This window comes from Fundulus heteroclitus, chromosome 22, assembly GCF_011125445.2.
Source record: "Fundulus heteroclitus isolate FHET01 chromosome 22, MU-UCD_Fhet_4.1, whole genome shotgun sequence".
Classification (NCBI taxonomy): Eukaryota; Metazoa; Chordata; class Actinopteri; order Cyprinodontiformes; family Fundulidae; genus Fundulus; species Fundulus heteroclitus.
In genome coordinates, this window is record NC_046382.1 from 4,837,493 (window position 1) to 4,861,139 (window position 23,647).

Consider the following 23,647-nt stretch of genomic DNA (forward strand, 5'->3'; position numbering starts at 1 on the left):
TTCCTCACCAAAATAAAAGTCCTGATTCATCTGTCCACCACCCAGCAAGGAGGCACCAGGAGGCGTTGACTCCTCCGTTTGATGCAGAGACTCTCTCTGACCCAGAGGAGACAACCGACTAACGAGTCCTCAGACCTGGAGGAGCAAACTCTCATCTCTACACCCTGATGTTCTGTCCATGAACACCACAAAACAGAGGAGGTCCTGGATGAGCCCAACCCTCTGGAGTTACTGAGGCAGGAAAGTGTTTTCATAATTTAATGTAAAAATCACCTAAACCAAACTGAACTGCTTTCCTTCGATCCCCTTTACTCAAGATTATTAGTTTGGTGAATAGCAGCTAAGTTCTGGAGCTTCTTCTCTCATTGGAGTGAACGTCTGTCTGCACAGACGAGGAAACAGCGGTGGTATACCACCCTGAGGAGACGGAGGAGGATGTGAAGACGAGGGGAGGGAGGAGGAAGAGCGGCTATGAACATACAGCCGTACAGCACATAATTATTGGTTTTGTCAGACAACATCTGTTATGTCAACATTCCAGCCGTCAGCCTGGAGGAGGACGAAGAAAAACACCCAAAAAAAAAAAAAAAAACGCCCGCAGAGCTCAGGATTCCTCAGCGCAAGAAGAGCGAGGTCAGATTCAGGGAAACAAGTTTAGAGTTCATCCTCAGGCTCAGGTGGACCGACTTCAAGTTCAAATCCTTGACCAGAACCGACCGTGACCTTTGACCTCGCCTCAGCTTCCTGCAGAGTTTCCCTGCAGTCACGGTTTCCTGCTTTCAGCTGGCCTCAACGTGTTTCTCCTGAAGCCCAACTGAGCGTTAACCGTTTAAAGGCTGCTTTGTAATTTAGCCCTGACACCTACCTGCAGGTGTCTGAGGAATGAGGAAACGGTGCTGCTCGCGGCCAAACGGGATCCCTGACAGCTTCCTAATCAACTACAAAAGAAGTCTAACTCATGGCGTAATAGCCTTTTATTGGTGCTATTATTAATGCGTGTATCTACAGCAAAATGAACACATCAGAGACAAATACCCATAGCACACCTTTCTACATCCACAGCAAGCTTTACAGTCTGCAAACAGAAGGATGCAGCAACTAGAGGCCAGAATCTGCACTTAGAATAAAGCAAAGGGTTAGAAATGACAGCATGAGAGCAAGAGAAGAGACGTTTCACCAGCAGAAGTTGTTTTTATTGGAAGACGGCTGTAGAAACGTCCAGGTGGGAAGAGGGAGACGAGGCGATGACAGAAATGTGATCTGAGGATGGCAGACGGTGTGATGAAGGAAAGGTGAGTGCCGACACTTCCTGGAATGTTTTAATGGCTCTCTGGAATATTCTGCATAGTCTGTATCTGTGCAGTTAGCAGGCTATGCTCTGTCTGTGCCAGAAAAACACAGAGATTAAACAAGTAACCTACTAAATCCAACTGGTTAGTTAGACCTATAGACTGTCATTATTAACCTGATATGTTTTCCAACATCAACCTACAAACTATTTCTGAAACATTTTGAGAGATTAGGAGAATGTCTACCAAATTATGATAAATTAGCTCTGATAAACTTATATTTATGGTGTACTGCATCACCCTGATAAATACATTGTGTTTTAATTTCCTACTTGTTTTAGTTTTCAGCTACAGATAGGAAGCACATTGGTGACGTTAGACATGATTAGGCATGATGGTAATTAAATTAATTCAGATTGTTAATGCAGTAGCCAAACAGGGCTTTGATAATTACACGGTGAGTTTCTCTATGATGCACCAGTGCTTCACATGCAGGTCCATACTGTAAACCAGTGTTGCCAGGTCTGCGTATTATAAGCAACTTTTGGGCTTGTTTTTGTCTAAAGTTGCTTGTAAATGTTGTTAGCTGCGGGTTGAGGTCTGTTTCTTTTTGATTGTAAAGTCGCTTATTTAGCCTAATCCTGATTATTGCGCCATGCAACAACAGCCATTAAGACTATTAAGAGGCCTGCTTGCGCAAGCAGTCTAGTTTTCAAATATCTAGTTTTCAAATGTACCCTGTGAGTTCCAGTGAAATAGCCCTGTCACTACACGATCCGTACCATCAACTCATGTGCGCAAGCGCAAACAGAATAACTTCCCGGTTATTAATTACGGTACTGAAAATACTTATTTCTATACTTAAATCATTAAAAAATGCTAAACTATATCGTAAATAAAATATTGAAGACTTTTCTGAAAGAAATTGATACGTTTTACATTCTCTCCATTATATTGCTTGACGTCATCATCGGATATGCTCCAGCATCCTCCAGTCCGGGAAGTTATCATTGCGTAACGTTTATCTGTATTGTCTGAATTCACTCTGTTAGTTTTATTGCTTGTTCAAACAGGACAGGAAAAAAATATTTAATCCTTAATTATACGGTGAATTTCGTTATACAAGTAATCTTGTTCTAAACATAAACAAACATTTATTTTATAAGAAAGTTAAAATTATCGATTGAGAAATTAGCGCCCTCTGGTGTACACATCATAAACTAGCGAAGACCTCGTGATTATAGTAGCCGCATTTTTTTTTTTTTTTTTACAAAAACGAACAGGGAATAGGACATAGAACACACACAAAGTGAAGGCATACCTTATTAAAATACATTTATTAAGCACAAAATACATACATATGCAATTCAAATAAATGATAAAAAAACTTCAAACTTCAAAAAAATTCAAAATTAAATACGTTTCTGTACTTCTATATGTGTTTATAGCTGGGGGTTTATGTACTTTAAGAAATAGTTTATATATTTTTATTTCCCTAACCACAACTGGGAAACATTTTTGCTGTTAAAAAAAAACAAAAAACAATGTATTTTTTTATGTATTTCTGTTGATTATTTTTTAGAATATGCATTATTCCCGCAAATACAAAGATATACAAAAAGAAACCCCTGCCTCGAAAAAACACAAAAGAATAAAAAAGTAAGAAAAACGAAATATTTCCCACCGGAAGTTATTCTGTTTGCGCACGCGCAACGAGCTGATGGTACGGATCGGGTAGTGACAAGCCCATAGGTTTCTGGAAAGTAGCCATGGAAATTTCTAGAACGTAATCTCTACATCCTGAGAAAGGAACCTGTAAGTTCAATGAATATTTGCAATGTTCCTTGTTAAAGAAATTTCAAAATAATCATCAACTGCAAATGTAAACTGAAACATAGCTAAAAATAATAATAAAAAAACAATAAAAAACCTGCAGAGTTTGGAAATGCTGTGTGAGATCTAGAAACAATCTCTCACAGTTTTTTTAATGTGGTTGCAAAGATCTCGTAAACTACTCTGTTCCTGGAGAATGACCACTAAGCTTTTGAAAAGTAACCTGCAGGAATCTTTACTTTTCAATGGAAAAAAGTAACTCTGTGAGTTAAGATTTAAATTCCAGAAAACTAACGTCTCAGTAATGTTAAATAAATGTGTCACTTATAGAAATATAGCCTGTAAGTTCTCGAACCTTTTGGAGAGTAACCCATGAATTCAGGTGAGATGTGGGCTTTAAACCCATAATTACGTTTTGGGCCCTGTTGAAAATCCTGAAGTTCACAGATGATGTGAAACTATAATTTGTTGGTTTCATTTTTGCTGTAAGTTAACAATTTGTTTTTTTTCTGCATAAAGTTTTTATCAAACTCCAAACAGGAAGCTTTGTGTTTTTGAAGTGTTGTTTTAATCCATGTTTTTCTGTATTTTGCTGCGTGTGGGCTGATGTGAAATTGCTCTGCCTGTATTTTAAACACGGACCAGAGGTGCACATTGCTGGGATCCTGCAGTTTTCACAAAGCAGTGTAACCTTTTTACCCCCGCTCAGCTGAACTCAGACATATTAACAAAGAGGAACTCTTTAAAATAGCAGCTAAAGCAGGTGTTGGTAGGCAGAGAGGTTAGCGCAGGGTGCGTGAATGTTCCCGTTTGGTTCATCTGGCTGACTTTCTGCCTGCCACATTCCAGAGTACAGTTCAAGAGTTCAGTTAATTCATGAACTCTGTTGAGGCACCACACCCAGCCGGCGGCACGTTATACCCCGGGCTCCTGTTGCTCTACCGCTCTGTCCTCATGCATTAGCTATTCTACAGTACGTGTTAAGTTGTCTCTACATGAATCTGTGTTGGAGCTTTGGCATGGTCCGTGCACACAGGTGTTTTCACTTATTCAGCCTAATTGGACCTGTGTGTGGGCGTGGAGAGGCTCTGACTGACACTTCAGGTTCTGTGCTTTATTAGGAAGCGTTCATAAAGGGGAACAAATAAAACCAGCAGGTGTGTCACGCAAAGACGTTCCCCGAGGATCAGATGTGAGGGAAAGGAACATATTCCAACTAGATTTAACAGGTTTCAGTGACCTGTTGATCATCAGATCATCCACATGCTGGTTTCCTCTTTAATGTAACAAGACGTGTTACCAGAACAGCATTCTCTGCAAGAAGAAGCCATTAATTACAGCGGAAGACTAAAAGGATGATAAACTTCTCTTTTCATCAACACATGCAAGTGAGACATCACACTTCAACAAAACGACATTTTGAGGAAGCCTCAAATGTGGAATATGGAACTTCTTCTTATATATGAAGGTTTGACAGAGCCAGAACAGAAGTGTCATGAAGCATTTCCATCCTTCTGTCTGTAGAACTTTAATCCTGCAGTCTCTGCGTCCCAGCCAAAGATAACTTGGTTTATGGTAATGATTGTCCTGAAGGTCAGGAATGAAACCAGAACCATGCCTACATCTGTGCAGGAGGTGATATAACTGCAAAAGGAGACTATTTAGATACAGAAGGAGAAGAAAACTGGAGCATAAAAGGTGAATCGGCCAGGAAGTCAAAGTTAGTTGAAAATGTGTTAAATGCTTGGATAGAAGGTCTTTAAAAGGAAAGAGGAAACACGTACGAGAACTGACAAGGTCTACCGGCTTCCTTTCCAAACACTTCAAGCTGCTGGATTGTGGCTGGCTGAAAAGCTAAACCAATTTCCTTCACAGTGCAGAAGTATTCACATCCCTTGAACATTTCCACTTTCTGTCAACTTCCAGCCACAAACTACAGTGTATTTTACTGCGCTTTTATTTGATAAACCATAATAAAGTTGTGCTTAGAGGTAAAGTGGTTGGGAAATTAAATCTGATTTATAATGTGTTTAACAGATTCAATTCAATTTTATTTATATAGCACCAATTCACAACACATGTCCAAACCTGGTCTGGCGTTCTGTTTACTGTGACATCATCCAGGGAAGACGGCTCACCCGCTACTACCATCTAATGTAGAATAGATTACTGGATCAATGTGTGCTTCTGTGCTTTCTGTGTCTCTGCTCTGTCTTCTCTGATTTGTGTTATTGGCTTGAAGTTGGCCTCCACAGCCTCATGGAGTTTGCATGGAAGGTTCTCCAATCCATATAGTGTACAGGATTGTTTGTCTGCTTTTGTAGTCTAGAGTGACCGTTTTGTCAACCAGCAGCTGGTGTTCGGCTCCTCTGTGTCATGATCACTGATGCCTGGTCTGATCACCCATTGCACACACCTGCTTAGCTCCGCCCAGTTCCTCATTACCGCTCATCTGATCCACCTGCATTAGTCACTATATAACCAGCCTTCAGACCAGTCATCATGGCCAGATTATTTCGAGCCATTGTGTGAGATTTATTCCAGTGTTCTACCTGTTCTGAATTCCTGATCCTGACCTGTCTGCCTCTCGACTTCTGAGCCTGTGTGTCCCCGTCTGATTCTGTTGCCTGACCTGACTTCTGACTTCTACCTAACCTGACTACCTGCCTGACTTCTGCCCGTTGTGTACTGGACCTGGAACTGTGACCCCGCTCCATCCTGGATTATCCTTTGGCACCTCACTGGACCTCTGACCTCCTGGCTCTGACCACGTCCCTGACCTCGGCTTTGGCTTCACTCTTCTGCTCATCCTGTCCACGTTCGTCTTCACTGTTCTGACCTTCCGCCTGTCCTCCGACCTCCGATACACCAGCGTCTGGGTCTCTCTGAGCGGCGACCGCTGTGACGTGTTGGCAGCCCGCCAGCTGGAACCTACATCTATTCCTGGACCCGGACTGGACATTAAGACCAGGTTAGTGACCGGCATGTTCGTGATTATTCACTCCCAGAACAACGAGGTCACTAACCTGTTGTCTCCATCCGCAGAGGTTCCTGCTGTAGATGCTGACACCACCCGCTCTGTTTCAGTTCTTAATAAACTGTTTAAACCGAACTGTTGTCTGCCTCGAATATTGGGTCCACCTGTTCTGAGCCTAACACTCCGGTGTTTTTGCCTATGCCTTTCTGGTTTTCTGTCATGTGTTGATCCATGTGCCCAGTTATCTTAGCTGCTTTGACGCCTGACAGGAGCGTCCATGTTGTGGATACACAGGTTATTGGCCAACTGTTGGTAGAGGCTGTCACAATCTGGGAGTCTTTCATTATCTTTATATTATAATTAGTGCTGTCAGTTAAACGCGTTATTAACGGCGTTAACGTAAACCCATTTTAACGCCGACAATTTTTTTGTCGCCGTTAATCGCCCTAATGTTTTTCCCCCGCCGCGCTCTCCGGACTGTGTTTCTTTTACCCTCAGCGCTTTCCGTAGTTTCAAGAGTGCTAGAAAATTGTAGCAAAACTGACCCGCGCTGCGCGCGAAGTTTCTTTTACCCTCGGACACATGCGACTTTGGGCTTCTTTTTTCTAAAAGCGCTTCTAAATTTTATGAGTCACGGGTTGCGTTTTTTTGGGCACGTTTCTGAAAGTGAAATCGCTTATTTGGGCTCTAAAATAAGTGACGAAATAGGGGTTATTATGAGACCTGCCTGCACTACATTAGAGTGTATCCAGCTGAAATGTCCCTCCGCCATAGGAAGTAAAGGCAGACAGAGCAACTCTGCATGTATTTTCTGCAGTTTACGGTGCAATAACCGGTGATAACTGCTGAAAGTAGATTACATGGTGCAGATCACCATTTTATCAGACATTGGTTCTGAAGATGAGTTTTTACACGTTGATAACATTGCAGAAATCCAACCCATAAACCGTACTTTAATGCTTATTCATTTGTTGTCTCTGTATTTGACAAACTAAGGCTGAATCACGTTGCCAAATGAAGGACCTGGAGTTACTAAACAGTTACTAAACAGTCTTTTTCAGGGTATTAAGCTCCTGGCCAGTTGCAAGCAAAGTGTAAGACTGGAATGACCTGGAGATTTAAAACCTTTTTCCAGGCTTAAACTGTATGAATATGGATAGAAACAGCAGGCAAAAATATTCAAAGAAATTATGGTTGTTGGTGTGAAAGCTCAGAATTAGATGTGTGAGAGAGAGAGAGTGAAGAAATGAACAAAACTTATGACTTAATTGAAATGTAAATGTTTTTATTAATTTATATGTTTATGCATAATACCATGTCTATCTTTGTTTAAGAGGCAAAAAAATATATATCGGCATGAAAACAGGTATTTATTTACACATTTGTTTACACATTGTGTAAACATCAGGGCGTCATGATTAGTCATTTAGCCATTATAGTCCAGAGTTTAACATTTGGCACCAGGATGTTTTCATTCCAATTCTGAAAAGTGCTTAAAAAATAACAAAATAAAAATCTTTTTTGTACAAGCATGTATTTTATTAGTGTCATTTATTGCAAAATTGCATATTAAAATGCCCAAACAGGCTATTACACTTTCAGAAATAAAAGGATAAAATATGCGATTAATCTCGAGTTAACTATCGACATTATGCGATTAATCGCGATTAAAATTTTTAATCGTTTGACAGCACTAATTATAATGATATTATATAATATTATATGCATTAGCTGTTCTGCCCTCTGTCAGCCATTAAGTGTGGGTCTCATTCGCCAGCAGTTGGTTCATTTGTGCCGCTAGGAGAGAACTCAGCTACTTCAGCCAGTAGCTGTGGATCATATCTGGACCTGCTGCTGTCCAGTTCTTCATACCTGACAGTCTTTGTTAGATGTCTGCCACTGTGATGTTCACTGGAATTTGTTCAGGGAGATTATTGTTGCATCAGACTTTTGATTATTTAGCCTTCATGTCCCATTTTGGGTTTGTTTGGGGCAATTTATTTGCGTAGGCGTCCTAATCTTAAGGTTTCAACACCGTAGGGTGACAGAAAGATGAGTTTCTATGTCATAACTGTTTTGCTTCTCTCTGACTTAGTGCTGGTCTATGATTTTAAAGATTATCCACAGGTAGCAGCTCTGACATGTTGCTAAGCAGAACCTTTTGTGTCATTCTTCATCCAATCAGATCATTTCATGAAATGTGTCGATCAGAGTCACACTCCTGCCAGTTTAAACGCTTAATATCACTCACACACTGCAAGAGTCAGACAACAGCGACATGATAGGGGAGAAAGGTGCAGTGAACAAACCTTTGGTCACTTATTTATAAAATAATAATTTCACCAGGTTTTTGCCAGAGGGAAAAAACAGCAGCAGACAATGCACTGTGAACAGATTAATGTTCAAGCACAGCTTATTGTTGCGCTGTAATCCCTGACCTTTAGTGCCGGCCCTAACCCCCTCGCAAAAAATCCAGAATCCAGATATTTAGTCATTCTTATAATTGTTATTCCTGTGATTTATGGTGATGGATGAGCCAGACATCTGCAGGACCTGAACACAAACCAGCCTGTGTGTTTGTGATCACACATACTGTTTTACTCTACTAATGAGTAACAAATCACTCAGTCATTTCACACGTTTCTATTTAACACTTGAGTCTTATCAGGACACTCCTCAACATTGTCACCTTGTCCAGCAGAGGCCACACTTTCTGAGTTTTCACATGCAGCCCATCTCAGAGTGCTACCTCTGTTGTAACACGGCAGACAGAGTTCTGCAAACGATCTTTGGAGCGTTCCTACCATCTGTCCAGAGGCGCTGCAGGGACAGAACTATGTACACTGTCAGAGGCTCCGCCCACTTTCTGTTGGAGCTGCTGCTGTCAGGCAGATAGTGCCAAAACCTTTATGGATAACACCGCAGACTGGAGTTTTTATTTGTTTTGGCGGTTTATTCTACCCATTCCCGTGAAGGTCTGCTTTATTTAACCCACATATGACAGTAAATGCATGGGTTTGAGAGATGTCTATTATTTATTCGGCGTTGTCTCTTTGTAGTCAGTGACCTCACAAATTAAAAGTGGATTCTGTATTAACTCATACTGAAGTAGGGAGGAAAAGGACTGAACATTCATTTCAATAAAGACTAAATTAAAAGATAACAATGAGATAAAAAGCACTGTAATCTAGAGCCAACAGACAGGAACTACCACAAAACTCTCAATAATCTGACAGAAGAAACTTTTGGCCTAAATTAGATATTAACCTGAATATGAGGGACCGCTGCACGACATTCACCAGCAATCCCCACAGTGAAAAGAGACAGACAGAAAATAAATGAGTCAGGGGAGAAGAGGAAGTGAAAAGAGAAAACATCCAAACTAACAACCTAAATTCACAAAACCAATAGAAAGAGGCAGAGAAGTGAAAGTCAAAATGGTGTGAAAATATTCCCAAAGCAGAATCAGTGGATGAATTAAACTGTGTGACAAAACGATCAAACCAAACGATTCGTTATGAATCTGTAATCCCTTCCCTCCAGGCGTAAACACAGCTAACCTTCCAGAATAAACTCCGTACCTCTAGGAACGTAAAGGTGACTACTTCCAGAACCTTCCTGGTAGGTACCAAGAACCTTTTTTAAATTTTCAAAGAACTAATTTCGTTCATACTGGAACCTCAATTCAATTAAAAAACACTTATTAGTTAATTGTAGCTGTAACTCCTATTATCCAGGTTTCTTCAAATAGTTGCTGTAGATGCTGAAGGTAGATCTCCAGATCTGTCTTACGGTGGATCTGGAGAAGCCTCTGACTGAAGACTCTGTTGTTGTACGGCTGCTGATGAAGAGGAGGCTCTGGGTTGTCCATAATGTTTTCATTTGATGAAGAATCCTTCTTTGTACAATCCTCTTGAGACGTTCTAGAGAGTCTCCAGAACAGAGCCTGACCTTCTTTATTATCTTGTTGAGCTATTTTAAGTCTCTGATGCTGCTCCCCCAACAGATGATGGCAGAAGAGACACAACACAACAGAGGACATCTGCTGCATCTCGCTGCAAACAGTTACCTTGTCTGCAAGCTGAATTCTCGCTTATGTCTGCGTCCACAAACAAATAAGAATTTATCTTCTCCCGATCCTGTCTCAATCGTTACAGAACGAACGTGCTGGCTGTCTTGTTTAATGCATTGTTTAATGAAGCAGCTCCGTTAAGCAAGTTCTATTGCCATTACTTTCTGGAGGGCATCCAGTAATTTCAATTAAAACGTTTGGTAAGTTAGAAGAAACCTGAGTGAAATGTAACCTGTAAGTTCTGTAAATAAATAAGGCCTAGATTACGTAGTGCAACTTGAATAATTAAAATGTGTACATTCCTGTTCGAGGAGACTGTTTTACATCAATGGATCTTTAACTTTCTCTAAGTTCTGTGTTTGGAGGTCAGACTGCAGAACTGGTGGACTATCTGTCACAGTTGAAACACATCTTTGTTTCAGTCCAGAAATACACTGCATCTGTTTTTTTTCAGGGGTATTATTCCTCAGTTTCTTTTATCTTACTCCTAATTAAAGTGTGTTATTTGTCATCATACATACAAGGTACATACAACGAAACGATGTAGATCAGATGGAGGCTTAGCCTGAGCTGTTGCAACTGAGCGCGCCGCCAATATTGGCCGTCTTTAGTGGTAGGGGAACCTGGAGCGCTCAGAAAAACCCTCTGCAGACACTGGGAGAACATGCAAAGTCAATGCAGGAAGGCCTCTACCGAGCCCGGCACATGAACATGGGATGTTCTGGCTGTCAGGCAAATTGTTTAGTTAATCTCATGCTTTTAGTCATGTGTCTTGTGGTGTTTTGGCGTTTCATAACTGAAGCTTGTGAGGCATCATAAATGTGACACAGGAAAATGAGAGTATTCCCAAACATCATCCTAAATTATTTGATTGTGGTAGTTATAACAGATTTGTTAGTTTGGCAGAAAGCTACTGAGGTTTAACCTGAAAAACTCCACATTTGTTAAAAGGAATAAATGGTCCTAGCAGCAGAATGAATGTGACACATGTGACAGGCTGTGGTTAAAAACTCGACTACATCCTCATGAAACAGGAAGATGTAAAACAGCCACACAGCAGACGTGCTGATGAATAAGTTCTCTCTTTGGTTTCACCATCACTTCTGCATGGAGGCCAGCTGAGATCTTTGTACGACATGAGGACAGAGTCCATGGAGCTGACTGGAACATATAATCCCAGGGTTGACCCGTCTGGAGGTAGGATTTGGTTCTGTTTGGTTTTATGAACGGTATTCTACTACTGCAGAGCAAAATCCTAACAGAGATGGATCCTCGAAGTGAAAGCTTGTTGCATCTTCTGTACAAGTTTCTTTATAAAGCAGTAACGAGACGATTCATAGTGTTGTACATCAACATAGAAGAGAGAAAGCATTATAGAGTGAAGTAAAGCTTTCTAAAGACAGAGGCAAAACATTACAGAGGTAAAGATCACAAAAGTAGCAATAGACCAAGAAATGAGACAAGCTGGACTACAAGCTTCAACATTTACATTTAAAGGAAACTCTGAACAAACTGGTTTTTAGTCTTCATCTAAATGAATTCAGGCTTTCAGCACTTTTCCAGTTTTCTGGGAGTTTATTCCAGATAAGTGAAGCATAGGAACTAAATGCTGTCTGGTTCTGGTCTACTCTTCATATCCAGAATTAGAAGATCTGAGTAGTCTGGAGGGTTTGTTCACTGAAAATAAGTCTGTCATGTATGTATCACACTTACAAATGTGTTTTGTGGCTTAAGTTAACATCCTATGTTTGTTTTGTATAATTTTCTTGCAAGTAAGCAAAATCCTTTATACTTGCTAAATGTAAAACCATTTTTTTTGATAGGACCTTAATAAAATTCAAGTTTAAATTAGATGTGGATTTGTTTTCAGGTGATCTTCAGGATGAGGATGATTACGTTAATGCAGCCGTTGACACTGTGGTGTACCTGCGTACAGCTCCATCTGGACCACAGAAAAAAAGTAGATAAGCAAATAGTTGTGCTTGTGGTCATTCAGTGTATACTTCAGTCTGCTGGACCTGACACTGTTTTCTGATCAGACAGGACTCCATCCATCACGCGGTCTCTGCTGCCAGTAGTGATCTGTTGGGTTCTATTGTTGATGATCACTGGTCTGCGCATCCATTGTGAGTATAAATTATGCAGGAAAATTATATGTATCAGAATACTGTGGAACGATGACAGCGTGCATTTTCTGAGATCATTTTAGAGAAGACCAATAACTCCCGTTTCAAGGCTGACATTCTCCCCAGAACACATGAAAATTTCTATAATACACACACTAATTTTATTTTATGCAGTTCTTTAATGGTTGGGAGGGCAAGCAGAACTGAACACTATTCAAACTCATGTTTTTTGAAGCGCTTTTTGAGTTCAGCTCAGCATGGTTTACATTGTACTGACAGGGATTTCATTAGCTGACCTCCTGTAGTCTCAGAGCTGAATGCATGAAAGTAGACTGGACTTGGGTCACCTGATACAACACATGGTGGCTCTGGTTGGACTTAGAGAAAACATGGACCTGATCAGAGTAGGTGTCTATCAGAAAAAGAGAAGCTACCAGACATTTTGGCTTGCTGGTGTTAATTCTGTTTTAAAATAGCAAACCCACACACTTCCTACACCTATGCAGGCTGCTGTCATCTCATGCTAAGAGTTTTAAAGTAAACCAACAGAGAGCAGATTGCTGTGTATCAGTGTGTGCTTACATGGTCATTGTGTGTGTACATTGGCATATTCACTGACTAAATGCACATTGGCTTTTATGTTATTTAGTAATTACAAAAATAGAATTTCTGATAATATTGGAAGCTTTTTCTAGAGTTAAAACATTTCACTTGAAAATTTTGACACAACTTTGAACATTTTCTCTAAGCAAAGCAAATAAAAAATAGTTTTTTTGTATTATTAATTTGACCAGCACACAGTTTGCCTTCGTAGATCACAGCTGCACCTGAATGTTTGGTTCCAGGTGAGGAACTAATCAGGGATTTTCCTAAACTTAAAAAAGTATTCCATGGGGCCGAATTGATACTAGTAGCGTAACAGTTGAGCCCTGAAGAAGAAGCAGTTTTCCCAAACCTTGTCTTCCCTCTTACTGTCTCCACCATTGCCACCTGCTAGTAGATGGGCACTGAAGTGCTGATAATTACTTCATCGTTATGCATGATTTGGATAAAATACCAAAATGTATTTCACATGTGTCAAATTAACCTAATCTATTTTTTGATTCTCTAGATACTTCTGTCATTTCTGTTAAGTTGAAGGACTTTGAAGACATCAAACATCAACTTCAAGTTTCATACTGGCCAGAAAACATGAGGAAAGAAATCCAGAAGCTGACAGAAGACAATAAGTATCTGAGTGAAACAAACCAAAAGCTGACAGCTGAAATCCAGATACTACGAGCAAATTTACTGAACCAAAAGGAAGAAACTTCCAAAAAGAGAGAACCCCGCTTTGACTGGACAACAACACCAATGCCTGAAGCTCGACGTTACTACAATACCCGACCTCATCCTCACTATGATAGACCACATTACTACTACACCACACAACAACCGTATTACAACAGACCACCCTCCTACTTTACCACACCACGTCCTTACTACAACAGACCATGGTACTACAACACCACACCACGTCCTTACTACAACAGACCATGGTACTACAACACCACACCACGTCCTTACTACAACAGACCATGGTACTACAACACCACACCACGTCCTTACTACAACAGACCACGCAACCAGTACACAACAAAACATCCTTCCTACAACAGACCATGGTACTACAACACCACACCACGTCCTTCCTACAACAGACCATGGTACTACAACACCACACCACGTCCTTACTACAACAGACCATGGTACTACTACACCACACCACGTCCTTACTACAACAGACCATGGTACTACAACACCACACCACGTCCTTCCTACAACAGACCATGGTACTACAACACCACACCACGTCCTTACTACAACAGACCATGGTACTACAACACCACACCACGTCCTTACTACAACAGACCATGGTACTACAATACCACACCACGTCCTTACTACAACAGACCATGGTACTACTACACCACACCACGTCCTTCCTACAACAGACCACGCAACCAGTACACAACAAAACATCCTTCCTACAACAGACCATGGTACTACAACACCACACCACGTCCTCACTACTATAAACTATATTATTCCCAGTCGTCACCGAGTTACTTCTACCGCAGAAAAAGTAAAGTATACAAATTTGTCATTTAATTATCTTGTTTGTGTTTTCAATCCTAAACTAAAATGTCTTTCTTACTAAAATTGTTGCTGTTGTTCCTCTCAGAAAGGCAAACTGAACCTTGCCCCCAGGGTTGGCTCCACTTCCAGTCCAGCTGCTATATGATCAGCAGCTGGAACTATTCAGATGAGAAGACTTGGGACGAAGCCAGAGATGACTGCAGATTTAGGGGTGCAGATTTGGTCGTTGTTGGAAGTCCTGAGGAGCAGGTAAGGCTGGAGACATGGTCGACACTTTCATTTAGCTGACCTCAGCTACCCAGCTACAGTTCCAACGATGTAACTATGATTGATTAATACCCGTCTGTTTTAATCAGGACTTCATCTATAAAAGCAGCTTAACTGGTGCAGGAACCAGCAGCTACTGGATTGGCCTCAGGGTTAACGGTAGTGGCTGGAAGTGGGTCAATGAGAGTGATCTAAAGCATAGGTAAGAATTGAACTTAAATCTCCTGAATAATGGATTCCCCCCATGATCTTACAGACATATTCTTCTTTCAGCTACTGGCTGCAACCGCCTGCCGAGAAGGTTAACTGTGCAACTTCTGTCAAGGAGGCCAACGGATGGAAATCTGTGAGTTGTGATGACAAAAACGGTTGGATCTGTCAACAAATGGCTGTGTCTTCATGAATCCTAGCAGCACAACGGAAAGGCTCTCATTTTCTACAAGAAACTAAAAATCTCTGATGAACGAACAGAAAAAAAGCTCCTTCCACTGCAGCTGGAAATCCAATAAAGAAAACTGAGGTTCTCTCAATCTGTCAGTTTCATAAGTATTGATTATTTATTGCATCCATTGAGCTGATTTTTCAGCAGTAACTCAGAAGTTCAGCCAACAGTCCACCATGATTTATTCCTGATTCATTTTTCATATTACACACTGGTTTGCCCACAGACAGATTATAACACTGTCCTGTTACTGGTGTGTATTTTCCTTGATTTGCTTTACATGTCTATGTATGTGAATAAATGCTGTGGTTTGTCTTTAATGGAAGATCAAATTTTATTTTTGTTTTTACACCTATGCTGTCCTTTGCTAATACAGCTCAAAAATACTATTGGAATTTACTAAATGTTTATTTTATAAATACTTGTTCTAAATATGGATGAAGGCAATTTTTTGTTCGTAAATAAACAAATCCCTTTGGTGTATTTTGAAAGTGAGATCCAAGAGTATTATTTTGTATTTGTCAAACTGCATGCAAGCACAAGTTCATAAAATAATTTATAACCAGCAAACAGCTATCATGCTTAAAATAATGAAAGAAAAAAAAGTTAGCGCCTGTTAGATAAAGGCAGTGGTGTGTCAAGCCGTGCTTTGTAAATGATAAGCACTTTCCTTGATTTAAAAAGACTTAACAAGAAAATACTAATATGCATACACTCAATAAACCATCATATATATCAACACTAAGAAACAGAAGAAATGTAGACTTCTATGGGGAAATGGGCACACCTGTATATAGAAATGTAAAATTGTTTGGTCAGTCATCCTGAATGTCCTTGAGAGAGAAATGGAAGGGTCTCTACCAAATCATTAGATGGAAGCAGACATTCAAACAATGTCTGCTTCGGTCTTTTTTTTTTTACAAGGCAAGTTTATTCATGAAGCACTTTTCAATAACGAGACGATTCAAAGTGCTGTACATGAACAAAAATCAGAGAAAAGAAAAGCATTACAGAGACAGGAAAAAGTTACAGAGGCAAGCACATACCATTGGAATAGTAGCAGCAGGTAATATATAGTATAAGACAAGTTGGACTACAAACTTCAACATTAGTAATATAATAGTAATATCATCTTTATTGTCATTGTAACATACATTACAACAAAATTTGTTCTCTGCTTTTAACCCATCACCCTTGGGGAGCAGTGGGCTGCCATGTGCGGCGCCCAGGGAGCAATCTGGGGTTAAGGGTCTTGCTCAGGGACCCAGAGTGCAGGCAGTGGGGATTGAACCGGGTACTTGCATCCTTCTCTGAGTGCAAGCGCACTGCTCTAACCACTAGGCCAACACTCCCCTCTGCTCTGTCTTCTGTATCCTCCACTTGGTCGAGGCAGATGGCCTGGTTCTGGTTCTGCTGGAGGTTCTCCTCCCTGTTAAAGGGGAGTTTTCCTCTCCACTGTCGCTTCATGCATGCTCAGTATGAGGGATTGCTGCAAAGCCATCAACAATGCAGACGACTGTCCACTGTGGCTCTACGCTCTTTCAGGAGGAGTGAATGCTGCTTGGAGAGACTTGATGCAACCTGCTGGGTTTCCTTAGAGAGGAAACTTTCTCACCAACCTGGAGGATCTGATGGAGTCTGACTTTGGAAAGAGCCTTGAGATGACATGTATCATGAATTGGCGCTAAACAAATAAAATTTAATGGATCTAAATATAGTGTGGGATTTTAACATTCATGCTGACACTGAATGTGATAACCTTAGTGTAGCCTTTAATATTATCCTAAATCCTATTCAAAATGTGCATAAATCGACGCACTATTGCCTTCTCGGAAAGAAACTGGCGCTCTACACATCAAGAGGAATCCTACCTAATCTGGAAAAACTGTCTACTGTTGTAAAAAAAAAGAGCCTTCGCAGAGTTAGAGCAGCATATTTTTCATCATTAATTGAGGAGAACAAAAATAATCTTAGATTTCTCTTCAGTACAGTTGCCAAACTTACCCAGAGCCACAGCTCTGTTGATCCATCCATTCCCTTAGCTCTTAGTAGTAACGATTTTATGGGATTCTTCATAAATAAAATTGATTCCATTAAAAATAAAATAATTAGCATCCTCCCAAACATGATTACCTCATCCTCAGTAAGTGAGGCAGCGGAGGAATCTTTACAATCTGCTCGGTGTTTGAACTGTTTAGACTCAATAGAGCTTTCTGAGTTATCCAAAATTTTTGCTTTCATAAAAATTTCAACTTTGATGTTAGACCCAATCCTAATAAACTTATTTAAGGAGGTATTCCCTTTGATCAACGGCACTATTTTAAACATGATTAATCTATCCTTAGTAAATGGATATATGCCACAGGCTTTTAAAGTAGCTGTTATTAAACCTTTACTTAAGAAACCTTCTCTTGATCAAGATGATTTAATATATTACAGACCTATATCTAATCTAATCTTTAGCCGAGTGGTTAAAGCAGCACGCTTGCACTCAGAGAAGGATGCAAGTACAGTCAAACCAGAGGGAGCTTTACAGAGGGACAATGGGAAGCTGCAGCTAATCATTGTCCCAACAAACTTTAATTGGACTCTGGTTCATGTGAATGTGCAATCAAAATCTGATGTGGGCTACAGGGCAGGGTAATCTGAGTAAATACAATTGCAACTGAGGAATAATACTAGTAAAGTAACTCATATATTGTAAATACCAAGTCAAGGCAAGTTTAGTTATATAGCACTTTTCAGTAATGAGATGCTTCAAAGTTCTGTACATGAACAGCAAAACATTGCAAACATTCGAAAAGACAAACATTACATTAACAAAGGAATAAGCTAAGTAAGTCCTTGACTAGACTTCTTTCATACATTAAGAAACACACAGATTTACTTTTTTCTATTAATTATAATAAATAAGCTAAATATATATTGGGGATTTCTGAACTAAAGTAATCGTGTCCAAATTTTCCAAAGCTACAACTAGAATCTCCTCTTTTGTTTCATTGTTTCACTAGCTTCATCACTAAAAAATCAAAACAATAGTTTCTATTCATATATTAGTCAAAGCTACAATTTAAGGTCTGATCTGACCTTTCTGAACCACAGCTAAAATGGGAGATTTGTTTCTATCAGAACAAAGTTTCATTGGAAAGAGATTCATCACTAAAAATTCAAAGCTTAATTACTTCTATTCATAAAGCTACAGCTTGAGGTCTCTGATCTGACCTCTCTGACTCTACAGCTAAAACAGAAAGCAGCAGAGTAAGGGAAGAAAGCACAGTAGAGGTGTGTGTGTGTCTGTATTAATGTAGATCATGTGTCGTAGTCTGTGGCAGTTAGCTCTCTGATTGTGAAGGAACGTTATCAGGCAGTTCAGTAGCACTCTGTTCCAGGTCACAGATTAAACCTTGCTTGACAGCAGTGAAAGGATGACATCAGTTCAATGAAACTTGTATGCGGCCCTGCTCTCATGCTGGTGTCTCATATGGAGCCATCTTACCCGCAGTGTGTAAAATATAACAATCTCTGTGGTCGTCTGCCTCATCCTCCGCTCATGCTGAGCCCACTGTTGAATTGTGCTTGTTTGGCACACTTGCCACAAGACAGCATTAAAAACCCACGGCTAAAATCTGTTGCCATTCCATTTTGTTTGCATTTTCTTGGAACTGAAAATTGTGCTGTGCTACTGACCAACCTCGTTTCTTCTGTGTTTGTTGGCGCAACAACACCACAGCGCAACCACAGGTGAAGGGTTGATCAAGTTGGTCAAAAGGTTTGGATCGTTTCACAAAGTGCAGCGTAAAAGCAAACTTCACCAGCTGAAGATTTGCAATTTGGTCCTTTGGGGGTTTTCTGGGCTTGTCCCACTGTAGGAACACCCTGGGGAAGACCCAAAACTAGCTAGAGGGTCTATATATCCCGTCAATAAAGAAACCCAGCCACGTTGTCTTTCAGCTAAAGCCGGGCATACCCTGTACGAGTTTTTCAGTCGTTGTACTTATATACATCTCAAACTGTGCGACGGAACCGCGGGGTTTAAAAGTTCACCGCTCACGATCTGTGTACGGCGCGACGCCCGGACGCGACCGGAGTGCTCATACTGTACGTCCGAATGTAGACAGAAGAAGAAGAAGAAGACGAAGAAGAAGAAGAAGAAGAAGATGAAGAAGAAGACGGAAGTGTCGATGGCTACTGTAAACATTACCGGAGAGAAACCGCTGCTTTGGCAATATGTGCAATTTTGTGTGCAGAAAGCCCTAAAAAGAAAAGGCGACGACGTATTTGGACAAAGACATGGCTGATCAAACCTGATTACTACGATCTGTCAGTTTTACAGAAAGAACTTGAGGTAAGCTTGCGGGCGTGCACATTTAACACCCCAGCATTTTCCTCTTCTTTTATCAACAATGTCACGATAGTCAGTTAAATTTACTTGTTTGCACGTGCGCACTGCGCGAGGTTGGGGGAAAACGGCTGGTAAACTGTCGTAACTCTGCTTGAACAGCAGGAATGCGCTCACGAAAACCTCACGACGACCGACTGAATTTCAAACATGTTTGATTTTCACCGACCGTCCGATTCCTGATCGGGAGGTGGTCGTGAGAGGCCAATCGCCCCTCCTCCCCCCCTCTACGATCAAGCTGAAATTCAGACCGATTCAAAAAATGCTCGCACGACTGAAGAATCAGCCCGAAAAGGGGAAAAACTCGTACAGTGTACGCCCGGCTTTAGATGACCATCTAAGCTGGAGTTCTGCAGACTGCGTTTGACAGAAAACTTTTAATCCTACTTTCAGGTTGTTGGTGTGTTGTGGAAGTTTAATTATCAAAGAAGTAAGACACTGTTTCATTAAAGAGAGAAAAGACTGGTCTTGTCTGTCATCTTTATTTGAAGGCAAACAGCATTCGAGGCGCACCACAGCAGAAGCTCACAGAATGAGTATTTTATTTGAATCAAAGTGCTTTCAGCTTAAACTATGGAAACAGATGCAGACACACAGTTTAAACCACAATTACAGGAACAACCCTCCTCTTACTCTTTCAAGAGGTTAGGCGAGAAAGAACAAACTCCATATATGGTCTCCGGCTAAAATATTACCATTTACAAACCAGGAACCACACCTAAAGGAACCAAAAGACAAAAAAAGCTTCTATACTACGGAAGTGTTTAACTGCCAGACGTGATAAATAAATTTAGGAGCAGTATCTCGTTATAACAAGAAAACTATCTTGTTATAATGAGATGATCTTTTCCTGGTTCTTATCCGTTTTAACTCTTAACTCTTAACAGGCCCTATCCAAGCAGTTATAGATATAGGAACTTGAAAGGGGGGGACATGTACAGTTCCTATGCTGCCCTACCAGTAACAGTCTGACCAGAGACCTCATAACAAGGTAAACCGCTCTGTAGGGAATGTTATCCTGAATATAGTTGGTTCACATTTATATTTAGAAAGCATATCTTTTGAGTTAAGTAATTTTAATTGTGGGATGGGCACCCATCCATTATTGAACTGCTCACTTTGTCGGTAATTTTTAAATCTCTCAGTAAAATGCCAGCGCCAAAGAAAAGGCTTAAACAACAGCAGGACTTTGTTTTCTTAAAAAGAGTAACGCCAGTGTGACATACTTGGCTATTTAACATGTCTGACTTGTGTAATAATATCAGGAGAATGATCAATACATAAGTTGTGAGGCAGTTGAAGCATTTAAATGTGGAGAGACTGAGGAAGCTCAAGTGATGTGTTTTACATGATTAGTGAAAAATGTTATTAGACCCAAGGGGAGCTTCAGGGTGTGAGGTAAAGTTTAAAAATCACACCATCGATAGATTAGATCCGACACAAAACAGGTGAGACCTGATGTCATGTTGATTTTTTTAAATATTTTTTTGTCATTATTTCAGTTTCTTTGATTTGTCTCTGAAAGTGTCAGTTTTATGTTGCATAATCTTCCCACACTGGTGAAAAAAGAGTTCAAATCAACAGCTAAGCAACATTAATGTCAATGATGAGCACATGGAAACATCTGAAACCTAACATCTCTTCATGGTGAGAAAATCTACTGTTTAAATATTCATTATATTACCAGTTAAAACCATTGTTCTCATTCATCAGACTGTTGCTGTTTGTTTTTGCTTCCAGAGTATTCAAAATTTGAAAAATAAAGGCTTCTGTGTGGCATAAAAACATTTATTCTTTTTTTTGTACTACCAGAGCAAAGCTGCAAATCTTCCTTCATGTCATTTGGGTTTGGTTCTGTGTTTCATAGGGTTCTAGTTGAGATGTGGTTCATGTTGTGGTCCATGTCGGGGTCAAAGGGCTGCAGCTGCATTCCTCGATATGTGCTCTGCAGTCTGGAGTCCCAGCCGGAGAATCCAAACACAGCAGGGTCAGGACCTGGGCATATTTGTTCAACACTACGACAGTTGTCACAGTGGCAGGGCCTTGGCATAGCAGGAGCGGGCATAGCTGGCTCTGGAAAGACAACATGTTCAGCCACAGAGTTTTTCTGCCTAATTTGTTGGTGTTTTTTTCCGAAGACTGAGTTTAACTGACAACACCAGCCATTTAACTCGATCAGTGTTCCATTTTAGTATCCATTTTTATTTTTTACATAAGCCTTTATTTCCCTGAACCTTGACCTTGACCTGCCTTCCCCCGGTTCTGTTTTAACAACCTTCAAACCGTCGTATGTGATAATTCAACAAGAAATCCCTAAAGATAAGATCCAACATAAAAACAAAGGTGCCGAATGAAAGGTACCCAAACAAGGAAGCTTACATGTTATAAGGGAGTTAGAGTTTTTAAAGGATTGTTATCACTTTAAGCTTAAATAAAAATTTAAATATTTGCCTCCTTCAGAAACCTGGTACCAGTGTATGTAAATCTTGCTGAAACAGAAAATGAAACAGATTATTTCTCAGTTGCCTTGTGGTGGCTGCTGCAGAGCTTCTCTGTGAGTGCCGGTTGTTGACACAGGGAGGCGTCTCGGAGGTGTTCCCGCACGGGGAGTAATGTTCTCTTTGTTGTAGCAGCTACTTTTATTTTAACTGGTCCGATTTGCTGCATCTGTGAATGTGCATCTATATCTGCTATCATTAGCAGGATTGTCTTGCAGCAAGAAGATTGTGGGTTTGATGATGAATTAAAAATATCATACAGTTTGCATGCTATTCCTGGGTATGTTTTAGTTCTCCCTGGGTACTCCGGCTTCCTACCACCTTCGAAATATGTGCATGTTTGGTTAATTTCCCCCCCTAAATTGCCCTTGAATAAGAGTGTGTGTGTGAGCATGGTAGCATTTATTTAAGGCGGTGGTTTTAATCCCCATCCTCAGGCAAGGCAAGTTTAGTCCAGGTTGTGTCCAGAAAACCTAAAGCCAAATATATTTGACAAGTTCAAGGTGAAAATGGGAAAATCCAAAAAAAAAAAACAAGAATGTGGTGGGAAATGACAAACTGGCAAAAAGGAATGCTGGACATTTAATAACAGATGGTTTTTAATAGTCTGACAGCATGAGGCTGTGGGACGTCACTATTTAATAACAGGTGAGCAGATGAAGGCTGTTCCTTAATGAGCTGCTATCAGAGGATCACAGGTGCAGAAAGTGAACTTGATTAACATGAAGCAGGGGGTGACAGACAGCCGTCCAGAATCTAACCAACTCCAGACCTCGAGGGCTGGTGTCCTGCAACATTTAGACGTCTCTGGTTGAACACACCTAACTTAGGAGCATTCAGGCTCATTTTCATTTCTCCTTACTAATTGACTGCACTTTTCAGACAGCACTTATCATGGCAACCGATGATGCACTTCCGCTTTGGCTAAAGAGTCCTTACCCAATGGAGGTATTCAGATGAAGCCCTACGCTCCTGTTCAACACCTCAAGTCAACTGACCAGCTACTCTTGGAGGTGGTGAGGTCAAAGGTCAGAAGATGTAGAGCCTGTAATGTTGCTGCTCTAAGGTTATGAAATGAGGTTCCTTTTGAAATCAGATGGGGCCATTCACTGTCCACTTTACTAACATTACAAAAAGGTGTCCGTCCGACCGTCCGTTTTCTTCCGCTTATCTGGGGTCAGGTCGCGGGGGCGTTCCCAGGCCAGCCGGGAGACATAGTCCCTCCAGCGTGTCCTGGGTCTTCCCCTGGGCCTCCTCCCGGTGGGACGTGCCCGGAACACCTCACCAGGGAGGCGTCCAGGAGGCATCCTTACCAGATGCCCGAGCCACCTCAACTGGCTCCTCTCGACGTGGAGGAGCAGCGGCTCTACTCTGAGTCCTCCCCGGATGACTGAGCTCCTCACCCTATCTCTAAGGGAGAGCCCAGACACACTACGGAGAAAACTCATTTCAGCCGCTTGTATCCGGGATCTCGTTCTTTCGGTCACGACAAACAGTTGTTTGTGTTTTAATAGTAAAGTTGTTTATTAGGTTCTTTTTCCAAAGAATAAAAAAGTCAAAACTTAAACACAAACAAAACACAATTGCATTTAAATTTTACAGTAT

The 23,647-nt window shown here is 40.8% G+C and overlaps 1 protein-coding gene across 2 annotated transcripts; it reads left to right on the forward strand.

Moving 5' to 3' along the window:
• Positions 1-11,281: 11,281 nt before the first annotated feature.
• On the forward strand, positions 11,282-15,580 carry LOC105921211 (extensin-2). 2 transcript variants are annotated; one of them, XM_036126840.1, is made up of 7 exons: positions 11,282-11,368; positions 12,042-12,131; positions 12,215-12,297; positions 13,409-14,422; positions 14,522-14,685; positions 14,793-14,905; positions 14,977-15,580. In XM_036126840.1, exons 3-7 carry the CDS (start codon positions 12,273-12,275, stop codon positions 15,104-15,106), a joined length of 1,446 nt encoding a protein of 481 aa, XP_035982733.1. In that variant the 5' UTR covers positions 11,282-11,368; positions 12,042-12,131; positions 12,215-12,272; the 3' UTR covers positions 15,107-15,580. The 2 variants fall into 2 exon arrangements, with proteins under 2 accessions (XP_035982733.1, XP_012712364.3); XM_012856910.3 differs by having other exon boundaries at positions 11,288-11,368; positions 12,211-12,297.
• The last annotated feature ends 8,067 nt before the right edge of the window (positions 15,581-23,647 follow it).